Raw genomic sequence first — 13,628 nt, forward strand, 5'->3', positions numbered from 1 at the left:
TGGCTTCCAGCCAAACAAAAGACAGGCATATGAGTTGAACATGTTCCTGAGGTAGATACACTCCTTGGAGAGAACAATCATGGGAGAATACAATGGCTGTTTATGCACAGGGAGACAGTTTGGGGGGCAGGAATGCATGGAGGGATGGACACAGGGAAGAGGTAACTATCAGGAGAAAGTGGGAGGGGAGCTGTTGCATTGGGGTAAATTGTAGTCAATGTCATGGGACAACATGTGTGAACTCCTGTATGGAAAGTGAATTTGCTCTGTAAACTTTCACCCAAATCACAATTGAAAAAAAAAAAACAAACAAACTATGCTGTAAGGCAGTTTAGGATAAAGAAGTACATTGTACATCCTAAAATGGTGTCAATAGAGCATGCAAACAAAAGACCGTATTTATCAATGTTTTTGTGAGATCAAGGTTGAGATTAGCATTCTTATGAAATACTTTATTTGTGATGGTAATTAATTCTCTCATCCAGAAAACAATATTGATTTCAGAGGAAAAGAGAAATGAATTTGAGTGGAGATGAATAATTTGAATAGATTTGCTTAGCATTTCAACTTCCAAATGTTAGTGATGAAAATTTTTCCAAGGAATGAATTTGCAAAATGCCATGTTTCATTGTGGTTACATTTGTTTCTATGTTCAGACTTCCTGTCCCAGCCTACCTATACATTCTTAGCTTTTTTTTAAAATTGATATGATCCTGTATTATATCTTACAATGGGAGATACAAATATTATGCCAATTTTTGACATTAATATTTAATTATTAATCTGTGTCAAAAACCTATGTCATATTTGGTGAGTCTATCTACTTTCATAGTTTTACTTTTTACCACACATGTAGATTACTCTTAACTATATTACCTATTAAATCTATGTCTATTTTGATCTATTGCCTATTAAATCTATAATCTATTAATTGTAAAGTAACTCCCGAGTCCCTATTTCTAACTGCCTGTTCTAGAAATCCATCTGGATATGGCCTCAAACTGATTTCCTCATCCTTCCCTCTCAACTCAGATTTTCCTCTTGACTTCACTACTTCTGTTTCCTCAATCATCCAGGCTCAAAACCTGAGTCATTGTTGAATCCTCCCTCTCCTTTGCTTCTTTCTTCCTCAGGTGTTATTTGTTCTATTCTGGCAATGTCTTTCAAATCTCACTCCTTTCTCTTCCTACTGCCTCAGCTGGACCAACGTGATAACCCTCCAATCAGGTCTCCCTGCTTCTGGTCTTTCTTTTCATCTGGCCATTTTTGACTAACACTAATCTCCCTAAAATACATCTTTGATAGTCACACTTCCTAGCTCAAAGAGCTTCTGTAGCTCTGCACTGCCAAGAGAATAAAATCCAAATTCTTTAACTTCCTGTTTAAGGCCTCTACAATCTAACCTGAAACTTTCTTCCTAACTAGTTTCTGACTAGTTCCCTAAATGTTATTCAGGTTGCCTAATATGTTCTTAAGATTTCTTATGTCCCTGCTGTTTTTCATGTCCTTTTCTTCTTCAGGAATGCTCAGGTCCCCTTCACTGGAATTCCAACACCCATTTTTTTAGAAGCGTGGAAAAATCATCCTCTTGTAATGTCCCACTCACTCACTCACTCACTCACTGCCATCAAGTTGATTCTGACTCATAGCAACCCCTCCTTGGGTTTCCAAGGTGGTATCTCTGTGGAAGTAGATTGCCCAGACTTTCTTCCGAGGAGTGGCTTTGAACCACCAGCCTTCTGGTTAGCAGTCAGATGCCTTAGGCACTACGCCACCAGAGCTCCCCTGTACTATATAATGTACTAGCACCTTCTATTAGAAGTTATGTTTTTCTGAAGGCCCAAGCACGATGGTTCCAATTGCTTTTTCCCATGCAATTGTTTTTGTGGAAGGACAACCTTTAGAAATTCCTAATTTGCCATTTTGCAAAGCTACTTGGTGCTTTTGTAAATTCTACATTCTGTGAGAAAGTCTCACACCAGTCCTTCTCCTTTAACCTTCAGAATCCTATTTAATCCCAGGTGATTTAGGGTAGCCACAGCCTGGAGACCTTGTTTACTGATTCCCCCTCCCCTGCCCCAGTCTAGGGAGGATCGGCCCTCTTTACTCCTTCAGGCAGCCTCCAGACAGATTTGAACAATCAAACACAACAGTCCACCAGCCAAAGCTAAGTCTGTTCCACACACACCTGAGTTAAAGGGGAACATGGTTCATGATTCACAGCCAGGGCCTTGGAATTGCCACAGCCCCTACTGCCACAGAGGCAGGTAGGAGGAAGAGTATGTAAGGAAAAGTTTCCTACTGTCTGAAAGTTGTCTTTTTCTTGAGTCAATGTTCACTTAGATGCCGTAACTCTTTGACTGCTTTCCAGAGCTGAGACTGTTGGTTCCATTACTTTCTGTTTGTTTTTCTTGTCAGGGCACAGGAGCATCCAGTGGCTTATGCTGCTCTCTTGTCCACTTTTCATCTGTTGGGGTTTTAGGTGTTTGGTAAATAGTTCTCCTCTCTTCCCAAATGAGAATGGACAGAGTCTAACAAATGAAGATCAAGAAGGTCAGCTTTATTGCTGGTGTAATACAGAGAACAAGTGAAGTAACCTGAGTGTGTAGCCAAATGTAGTTCCCAATGCTATGCCTCCCAAGGAAACTTACCTGCGTGGTCACTGGCCGAGGAAGAACATCTCAGGGCTTCTCTGTGAACTGTCCATGTGAAATCAATAACAACGAGGAGGGAAGAATGTACCTTTCCTGTGTGTGTGTGTGTTTGGGGGGGGGGGCTGACTTCTGAAGAGGAAGGGGCTGAACTGAGCATACCCAGCTCCTGCTCCCCAAACACATCAGTCAGAAATTTGGCTCTTCCTCCCATAGGGAGAGTGGAGGGGGGAGTGAGACCAGGGATGTTGTTCCACTTAAGTTCCACAACATGGAAGTATGAGGAGGGTGGGGAGTGAGTGTTGTCTGGTCACAGTTAACCTTGGAGAAGTCATGAAGTGCACTGGAACGTCAGAAAGAGAAAGCTTCAGGTCTGTGGTTAATCTAGTATTTAGTAAATTTTCTTATGATGCATTGCTTTCTAAATAATGAAAACAAAAAAGCATCTGTACATGCGTAGTGTTTGTCTATTCCTGCAAAGCATTTAAGCTAGTTATCAATAGAAATCCATATAATAAAAAGGAAAATATAGATAAAAAAACCAAGCATAGTAGGGTGGGGCAGAAAAGGGACAAAAAGTCACATAGTGAAAGGGGAAAAAACTTTTCTAATTCTTCAAGGAAAACAAAGTGAAATTTTCTACAGTACCCATTAAATGAACAATGATCTTAAAATTTTCTATAACATATGCAATAAGAAGTCACACAAGGTTGTTTATAATACCCCTAAATGAAAACTCTTATTGTTGTTTGGTGCTGTCAAGTTCTAACTCATAATGACCTACACAACAGAATGAAACATTGCCCTATCCTGAGTCATCCTTACAATCATTGCTGTTTGAGCTCAATTGTCCTAGTTTGCTCTGAGTAGTCCCAGTCTTATCACTGAATGTCCAACATCCTGGAAAACTCATCAGTCCTGGGCTAAATGGGATGGTTGGTCACTCTGAATTAAACTGACATAAAAACCCAAGAGAAACTTAGTTATCCAAAAGACAAAACTAGTTTAGTCTAGGGAAGCAGTAGGATCCCAGACTAGAACCTAGACCAGCAGTGTGACATGGCCTGTTTTGGGCCTGGCAGACTTGAGTTTGAATCTTTGCTCTGCTACTTAGTAGCCAGGTGGTTTCAGGCAAGTTACTCAATCTCTTTCTTTCTCTATACCTTAGTTTTCTAACCTATAAAATAAGGGTAGCATTGGTACTTACCCTATAGTGTTGTAATGAGGATAAAATAAGAAGATTCACATAAAGTTATTAACATGGTGACTGGACCTGGTTGGCTTTCCTGATATTTAACATTCCATCAGGATTTCCCATAAAAGCCTGGCTTTCTGACTTTCTGACTAATTAGAAGGTCCTTTCACAACCTGTGGGAGCTGAGTTGCAGGTGATCCATTTAGATGAGACAGGCATTCTCCAGGAGGACATAGTCCCTACCTGGTCCTCTCTACTTCATGTGCTTGACTGTTTGGGGGTGAGTTTCTGTCCCACCTTGTAAGCCCTGGGAATGCAGTAGGAATGCAGAGCCTAAACCCCACCCCAGACCTGCTGCATCAGAATCTGTACTTTAATAAGACTCCCTGGTGGTATGTATGCACAGTGAAGTTTGAGAAGCAGTTACCAACCACAGAACATCATTCCTAACCAGGGTGAGCATTGGAATCATCTGGAGGAGCTTTTTGCTTGTTCGTTTTATACCTACGTCCAAAGCCCCAGCCGGACTTCCTCAAATCAGAGTCCCTGGAATGGAGCACTCAGGCTCTCCAATTAATGGTAGTAAGAGGAATTCACTGTGCAGACTTGAGAAATACAGGTTTCTGTATAGATGAAAGAAAGCTACTTAAGTTATTCCATTGGAATCCTCTGATAGAATGAGTTGTACTAACAGCTATAACTGTCAAAAAACGAAACCAAACTCACTGCCATCAAGTCAGATCTGACTCATAGCGACCCCTCCTTGGGTTTCCAAGGCAGTATCACTACCAAAGTAGATTGCCCAATCTTCCTTCTGAGGAGTGGCTGGTGGGTTTGAACCACCACCTTTCTGGTTAGCAGTCAGATGCCTTAGGCACTACACCACCAGAACTCCTAGTACAGACGCCGTGAGCAGGATTCAAACCTGCGTGGGGACATCCCATTGGATTTTGAGTCCAACGCCTTAACCACTCAGCCCATCTGAATATACTTCATGTAGAAATTCTGCCCATCAAAAGGTCTGTTTGATTGTAACTTGCTCAATGAAGTCTGCTTGTAGATGAATTGACTTTTGGGAAGGATGTTGTAGTGGTTTGAAGGGTGTAGGTATTAGTATATCACTACTCATACCTCTTGAACAGTTTAAAGGAAATGAAATTGTTTTGAGGACATTTTCTTTAGTGTGGGTCTAATCAGTTTGCAGTGGAGTAGTGAGAGTCTAGAAACATTAACACTATTAGCTGATATATATATATATATATTTGTACATAAAAATAATTGGCTTGCTCTTATGGAAATCCTTAATTCATTGTCTGGATGGTTTCTATTTATCTCAAAAAGTGTGTCTTCAGGCTCCTGGTTATTTGTTAAATTACTTTTTCAGTACTACTATAGGGTTGCTGGGAGTCAGAATTGACTTGATGGCAATGGATTTTTTATTGTTTTTCAAGTGCACCTAGTGACTTAATCTTCTGCCTCCAGTCCTCCTCTAAAGTTGTATTTGACTTAAAAATTTACAGCTTCCATGTAGAAAATTCCAGTGTTAATTCCATATGTGTGTGTGTGTGTGTGTGTGTGTATGAAACTTTAGAATAGAGTGAGTTTATATTCGGTAAATTTATCTTTTCAAGTTCCTTTCGGTTAATTTTCTTTAATCCAGTTCTTCTTGCCACTGATCATTTTTGCTATCAACTTATAAAATATCATTTTATCTATTACTTTGTTCAGTGTAAATGAACAATGACATGTTTAAGACTTTCAATATTTAATTATAATGTACTTATCAAATTATCAGTTACTGGGAACTTCTGATTTCCTTGTTTTGTTCAAACTGTGTCAAAATAAAAAATGACTGAAGATCTGCTGAAATTATTGTTGACCAGTTCAGTGGGCCAGCAGTATCAGCATCACCCGGGAACTTGTTAGAAATGTAATGTCTCTGGCCTCACCCAGATCTAATGAATTTTAATAAGATGTCCCTGCCCCAGCCAGGTGATTTATGAGCCCATTAAAGTGTGAGAAGCTCTGGACTAGATGGAGGGCATTGCCTTCTCCAATTTGTCTTTTTATCTCTCCAACCATCCATGTTACTCTTCTTGGTAACTGCTTTGTCATTGACAGCAAGCATACCCTGGGCTCTATTGAGTTTTCTACTTTTTCATGATTAATATTTTATTTAGAGACATATATAACCATACGGGATCATGTATACTTTGTATATCTTTCATTTTCAGATCTTTCCACTTGGCTTGTACCTACCATTTTATGCTTTATTGAGTTTATCCCTTAGGCTGTGCTTCTTAACTCTGCCTGCCAATTAGAATCGCCTTGAGAGATTTAAAAAATATTAATGCCTTGGTCTCATTCATGATGAATTAAATCAGTTTCTAAGGAGTTGGATATGGGAATTAATACTTTTTAAAGTCAATTTCTGGGGTTGAAGTCTGAGTGGTTGTCTTGTGCAGCATGCTTTAAAACTATTACTCTAGAGATCCATGTTGTTTATTCACCATCCATCTATCTATCCATCCATCCATCCATCCATTATCCCACAAACATTCCATGAGTTCTCTGTGTGTTGGAGGCCATTTGAAGTTCTGGGACAAGGTCTTGAACCTCAGCACTATTGACATCTTGGGCTAGATAGTTCTTTGTTGTGGGGGCTGTCCTGTGCATTGCAGGTATTTAGCAGCATCCCTGTCCCTCACTCAATGCCAGTAAAACTCACCTCCTTAGTTTTGGGAAAAAAAAATGTATCTCCAGACATTGCCCAATGTCCATGGTGGGACAAAATTTTTCCCCTTTGAGGACCATCGTTCTAGGACATAAGATGAGTAGAACATAATCTCTACTCTTAAGTGCAGTATTTTTCGCATATAATGTACTCACATACATAAAGCGTGCACGCATAAATTACATATAATACACATAGTGTGCATAGGAAACTAATGCAGGGGGGGTTGCATAGTTTGAAAAAAAACAATCCCTGTAACATGTGCATGAAAATATGGCATTCCAAAGTCTATTGATGAAGGCAGGCACTTAATAAGGTAATTACAGCAGAATGGGACAAGTACCATAAGAACTTTAGGACAAAGGACATAGACAATACTCAGAGAGAATGACAAATACTGGGGATGAGAGGAGTGATATTTAAATTGAGCCTCCAAAGATAGATGAACATTTATTGGGAGGGTAAGAAGGAGAATACCATTCCAGGTAAAGGGAATAGCGCTTATGAAAGCATGGAGATGTGGTCTCATTATCCTTCTTCTTGTGCATGGGATATTCTGATCTGCTTCTCAACCATCTCACCTCTCTCTATATCTTGCCTAATATTTCTTTTCCCTGTGCTGACCATATCATGACACCTCTCACTTTACTTCCAGAAACTCCAAGCCCATCTGCTCTGAATTATATATGTATATATATAAAACAAATTTGTTGATATATTTAAAAACCAAATAAATAAATAAACCTAACTCACTGCCGTTGAGTTGGTTCTGACTCATAGTGACCCCCTCCTTGGATTTCCAAGGCATTATCACTACAGAGGTAGATTGCCCCAATCTTCCTTCCAAGGAGTGGCTGGTGGGTTTGAACTGCCAGCCTTCTGGTTAGCAGTCAAATGCCTGAGGCACCATGCCACATTTATGCAGTGATATTAGTTTCATTATGGCTGGTGCAACAAATTACCACAAACTGGGTGGCTTGGAGCAACAGAAATTTATTCTCTCACAGATTTAGAGTACAGAAGTTTGAATCCAGATGTCAGCAGGCCCACAATTCCTCTAGAAACTCTAAGACTCTCTAAGAGAGACTGCTTCCTTGCCTTTGTCAGCTTCTGGTGGCTGTCAGTATTCCTTGGCTTGTGGCCACATCACTCCAATCTGCATTTATTAATGTTGCCTTCTCCTCTGAGTGTGTGTCTCAAATATTCCTCTGTCTTTTTCTTACAAGGACCCTTGTAATTGGATTTAGGGCTTACTTGAATAATCCAGAGTAATCTCATCTCAAGATACTTAATTAAATCTTCAAAGACCCCTTTTCCAAATAAGATAATATTCACAGATTCTAGGCATTAGGATGTGGACATTATCTTTTTTTGGGCCATCTGTTCAATAATACCATATAATGAAGTGTTTTTTTTGGTATATTCACAGAGCTGTACAACCGTTGCCACTATCAATTTTAGAGTATTTTCTTTGCCCCCTAAAGAAACCTAGTACCCATTCATAGTCACACCCCTTTTCTTCTAACTGCTCAACTCTAGGCAGCCACTAATCTACTCTGTCTCTAGTCTGAATATTTCATATGAATAGAGTCATAAAATATGTGGCCTTTTGTGACTGACTTCTTACACATAGCTTAATGTTTTCAAGGTTCATCTATGTTGTAGCATGTATCTGTACTTCATTCTTTTTATTTCTGGATAATATCTCATTGTATGGATATAACACATTTTATTTATTTGCTCATCAATTGATGGATGTATGGGTTGTTTCCACTTTTTGGCTATTATGAAAAATGCTGCTATGAACGTTTGTGTACAGGTTTTTGTATGGATACTTGTTTTTATTTTTCTTGGTTATATATCCAGGAGTAGAATTGCTGGTCCTATGACAGATACCCTTTTGAAGAATTGCCAGACTATTTTCCAAAAGGGTCACACTATTATACATTCCTGTCAGCAGTGGTTGAGACTTATTTCTCCTGATTCTCTTTTATTGTCCTATTTTATCTGGTTCTGTTGTCAACTCTCCCTTTTCTGATAACCTTTTTACTAGGTTAGACAAAGATTTCTATTTCTGTTAGTGTCACAGGCTTTTTTTTTCACCCCCTCACAATGAAAAATTGAAAGGCAATCAGTTTTTTATTTACCCTAAGTGTTACATTTACTTTTGATTTCGCCTTATTTCCCAGACATGTAGTACAAAACAAAAATAAAATTTCAATTTCTGTCTCTAAACCTATAACCATTTTAGCTTTCAAAATCCAAAATTTTCTCCCCTGACTATAAGCTCAATCCAGCAAGCAACTTGTCTTTCACTTTTTCTTGTAAACTTTGTATGCAGCTTATGGTAGTTATTCAGTATACATTAAATGAGAACATGAGTATCGTTTATGGGTACACAGCAAACACAACCACTGCTGTGGAGTCGGATCTGACTCATAGCAACCCCTCCTTGGGTTTCCGAGGCTGTATCACTACAGAAGTAGATTGCCCAAACTTCCTTTCAAGGGGTGGCTGCTGGGTTTGAACCACCAGACTTCTGGTTAGCAGTCAAATGCCTTAGGCGCTACACCACTGGAGTTCCCTGTATATGGGTAAAAGGGTTTAATGTTTTTATAAGCTGAACTATTTATCTTAATTATGTATCCGTTTCTGGTTGTCTAATAACTTTGGTTATTGTTTTTATGTACAGATGAACAGGCGATTGAAGATGTGACAGAAGAATGTAAAGAATTTTAATTAAGCCAAAGACTTGCTGGGGATATTTTTTAAAAGTTGGTAAATTATATTACTATTTTTTTCTGAATTCTTTGAACCCAGTGAATGCATTGTTAGAAACCATTCCTCAAATAATGATTTGTCATTTGGTTTCTCTCTTTGTGGCTTATATTTCCTTGATATTTTTGAGACTTGTCATGTAATTAATCATTCAAAGATTTGTGTTCACTGTTACTCTTGGAAAATTGGTTTTTATTGCTCATCTTATGACATCAGGGACACATTATAGAAACTAACATGTTAATGCATGTGTGCTATGTTAAAACTATCTGGGGTACTATGAGTGTTTTGTATTTGATTTTCTATGTTTCAACCTCATTGTGGTTCAGACAGATTGTGTTCAGCATGAATTTCTGTTTTGGTTCTACTTTTCCTCCTCTCCTTCTCTCTAGTGTCTATTAAGTAAGTACAACTTGCCATAGAGAGGAATGAGTTTCCTTAACAAAGCAATGTTAGGATAGACTGTACTGTCTTCTTAGCAGTGATACTTTTCTTAAGCAAGAGTTGGACAGAATTATTTGATATATATATTACTTTCAGTTTATCTTCCTTCAGCATTTGAGCTTTCCAGAATACAGCAAATAAAGATAACCTAGGTTTTTTTTTTTTGTGGTACGATTTTAAGCCACTCCTCGGAAGGAAGATGAGGCAATTTACTTCTGTAGTGATACTGCCTCAGAAACCCAAGGAGGGGTCGCTATGAGTTGGGTCCGACTCGACAGCACATAACAACAACAACAATTTTAAGAGAAAGGGGTTTGTCTAATTACAAGTCAAACCTAGACTCATGAGAATATTTTATGTTGGCACTCTGTAAGATGAATTGGTATTAGAACCAGAAGTCCAATTTATTTCTAGTCCAAAAAAGAACTGACTCTTGTGCTACTTTTAATGAAATCCAGAGTAATGTATTGCAGCATTATTCATTTTTTGCAGACCCATGTTCATATACTAATATTGGATAACATTAATGACTGTTAACATCAGATTTCCTTGACTTTTAATGAAGGATTCTGTAGCCACTATCAGTATGCACTTTTATTTCCAAGCCCTTCCATTTCAGTTTCCTGTTCTTTTAAAGCAGCAATAGTTCATGCTGATGTCTGTGCTACAATACCATTGTAATTTATCTTGATGCCAAGAATATTGCTGTGGGGAGTCAGCAGAAGTTAAGACTCATGACTTTAGACTGTCTTAGGAATGACATGTGACACTCCTGTATGTTGTTAGGTTTGAGTCTGGATAGTCAGAGGAGAGAGGGATATAGGTGGGAATTTGGAGTAGGGACAGAAAGGAACCATCACTGCCCATCAGCCTCTCAGAAGAGGTCAGTTTTCTAATGCATCCCTGGTATTTTGATGTGTGTGGGTGTGCACATGTGCTTGTGTGTTAACGAGAGAAAGAGCACAAACAGAGAGAGAATCAGAGGGAGAGGGAGGAAGAGAGAGAGAGAGAGAGACAGAGAGAGAGAGAGACAGAGAGAGAGGGACAGAGAGAGAAAGAGAGAGAAATTAATTTATTGATTGTTTGTTAACAGCTAATAGGTCTGATAAGGACTGCTCTTAGAAAAACATGAAGAGAATGATTTCCAGGACAGAACTGCAAAGGGTTTATGGTTTGACATAGCTTTATAGTATGTTTCTGCAATGGTATGTGGAAATATACTTAACATTTCTGTTACAGGAGTTTCAATGAGGAGAAGGAAAACAGAGTGATCTTAAGTAATGAATTCTGCATTATAAGAGGTGATACCATTCCATAGTATGTCAACTAAGGGTGACTCTAAACAGGATTGGTAAGATGAATGTATAATTCAACACACAGGCTAGATTAAAAAGAAAAAAAATTCACCCTGATTTAAAGAGAAAGTGTTCATGTTTATAAAGATTTGAGCAGAAATAAATGGAAAACAGAAAAACAATAGAAAGAATCAATAAGACTAGGAGTTGATTCTTTGAAAGGATTAATAAAATTGACAAACCACTGGCAAATTTAACAAAGGGAAAGAAGGAGAAGATGCAAAGAACATGAACAAGAAATGAAATAGGTGATGTCACAACAGAACCTACTAAAATAAAAAGTAAAATAACAGAGTACTATGAACTGTATGCCAACAAATTTGAAAATCTAGAAGAGGGGATTCAAAATGAAGTCTCGTCAGTAATTACCATGCTGTTTCTCTCTAGCATCTTAGTGCTTGAAAAACTAGGTACAGAGTTTGAGTTAGGGATTCTGGTGCTCTGAACAGCTCCCTGAGTCACAGTGCACCAAACTCAGAGGAGTAGAATTAGAAAGGAGAAAGGGACAGGGAAAAAATAATAAGATCAGAAGATCTATCCTGTGGAGCACTGACAGGCAGCCGAGAAAGGCCATCAGAGACTTCCCTAGGGGCGTGCCGACTAGCAGGTGAGGACAGCGATCTGAGACCTCCCTGGGTTAAGGAAGAAGACACACCACACCAGCATACCAGCAACCACACCAGCATACCAGTGATAACCCCAAGGATCTACCTTCAGCACCTGATTTTATCAGTAACTTGGGTTGGCTAGGGGCAAATGGGCACAACCAGCACTGCTGAAACCTGAGCAGAGAGTCCATTGGTGCTGCAGGAGGGTGGGCCCGGGTAGGTGCCCCCACGGCAGATTGCTAAGTAGGCTTAGGTCACCTTAGTGACACTGAGAGGCCTGCACTTGACTTTATCAGTAATATTGGGACCACAGATTACTAGCAGGCACTCTCCCGACTCCAGCGCCACTGAAACTGAGCAGATCTTTGGCATTGCAGGTGGACAGACCCACAGAGGAAGTCCTAAGGTGGATCGCAGTCTGGGCCAGCTGGGCTGGTGCCACGGGTGGGTGGGCCCAGAGAGAGAAACCCCCATGGCAGATTGCAGAGCCAGGAAGTTGTCTTGGGTCAGCTTTTTGGCACTGAGGGGCCTTAGGAGCAGGGTTTTTGTGTGTGTTTGAGCCTAGCAGAAAGTGGCGACCCCTAACAACTGGAGTCTTTGCTGAAATTGAGTTGCAGGCCTGTGAATAACAGTACAAAATCATCAGTAGCAGCCCGCTTAATGTCCTAGAAACCGCCCCTAGCAACAGTAAGCTTTCCTTCTGCTCCCACCTTCTCCACTGTTCTGGTTACCTAGTGCCACTCTGACAGAAATATGCTACAAATGGGATGACCTTAACAAACAGGAGTTTATTCATACAATTTGGAGGCTTTAAGTCCGAGTTCAAAGTGCCAGGCTCTAGGGGCTTGGTGAAAGCCCTTCAACCTTGGGGTCCAGCTCTGCCTCCTGCTCCCGGCCCACTGGAGCTAGAGGTGTTTCTTCATTCAGACAGCTGCTGGCTGCTGAGGCTGAGAAGTTCCAAGGTTGACAAGTAAAGGGCACAGTCCGGATGTTACCAAGCCACATGGCAGGCCATTAACTTAAGTCCACTGTAAGTCCCAAAGTCGACAGAGCATAGCAGGCTGCTGAGTAACGACATGGCTACATGCAAGGTCCAAGCATGCCAAAGACTAGAGACCATTTCTAAGGCTTCTCTTTAAATAGAGGAAGCAGAACACATTCCCAAAGGCAGCTACTCAGCTGCTCCCAGTAGATTCCACCATAGAGTTGATTACCAGTCTCATCATGGAGAATACTACATCCAGCTGCCCAGCCACTCAACCAGGCCTAGCCAAGTTGACATACAGACATAACCATCACAATTCCACCCTTGTCAACTTGGCACCTGTGCAGATCTTCAATGGGTGGTATCTGTACAGGTCTCCTCCACTGGGTGGCTCCAGTCCCCTAGTTCGTGAATAATGACCTCACCCCCTTGGCCTAGAAACAGGCCCCATTCCTCTCCCTCTTAGGCATGGCAGCCCTGCCCCCTCACTCTTGGGCAGTGACTATGGCTCCATCCCATTGGCTCACATGAACAAGCAGCCCCACACTCCAGAACCAAGTTGGTGAAGTCCTGGCTCTTTGAAACCTAGGGAAGTGGTCGTTCCACCCCCAAAGGCCATGGTCCTATCCCTAAGGCTGAGGCAGCTCTGCTTCTGTTTCCTTGGTCTCTCCTCTTCTGTTGATTAATGCCAAAGGCAGCCCACTCTGCCGAAAAAACCTGCCCAAAAAGCACTCGGCTTTTTTGTTCCATGGGCCGGCCAACTTCCTACTCCATTTCATGCTGATCTTTTCTACTAATTAATGCCCGAAGGAGGGAGCTCTGGTAGCATAGTGGCTAAGACACTTGCCTGCTAACCAGACGGCTGGCGGTTCAAACCC

At 40.5% G+C, this 13,628-nt stretch overlaps 1 protein-coding gene across 1 annotated transcript in view; it reads left to right on the top strand.

The window, feature by feature from the left end:
* FSIP1 (fibrous sheath interacting protein 1) overlaps window positions 1-2,591 on the top strand; it is a 183,029-nt gene extending 180,438 nt beyond the window's left edge. Inside the window, exon 11 of the mRNA XM_007940512.1 lies at window positions 2,419-2,591. Within this exon, the coding sequence (XP_007938703.1) occupies window positions 2,419-2,591 (173 nt within the window). The remainder of the gene's footprint in view (window positions 1-2,418) is intronic.
* The last annotated feature ends 11,037 nt before the right edge of the window (window positions 2,592-13,628 follow it).

The sequence above is a fragment of the Orycteropus afer genome, unplaced genomic scaffold (genome assembly GCF_000298275.1).
Source record: "Orycteropus afer afer isolate SDZICR_OR568_19922 unplaced genomic scaffold, OryAfe1.0 scaffold00068, whole genome shotgun sequence".
Lineage (NCBI taxonomy): Eukaryota > Metazoa > Chordata > Mammalia > Tubulidentata > Orycteropodidae > Orycteropus > Orycteropus afer.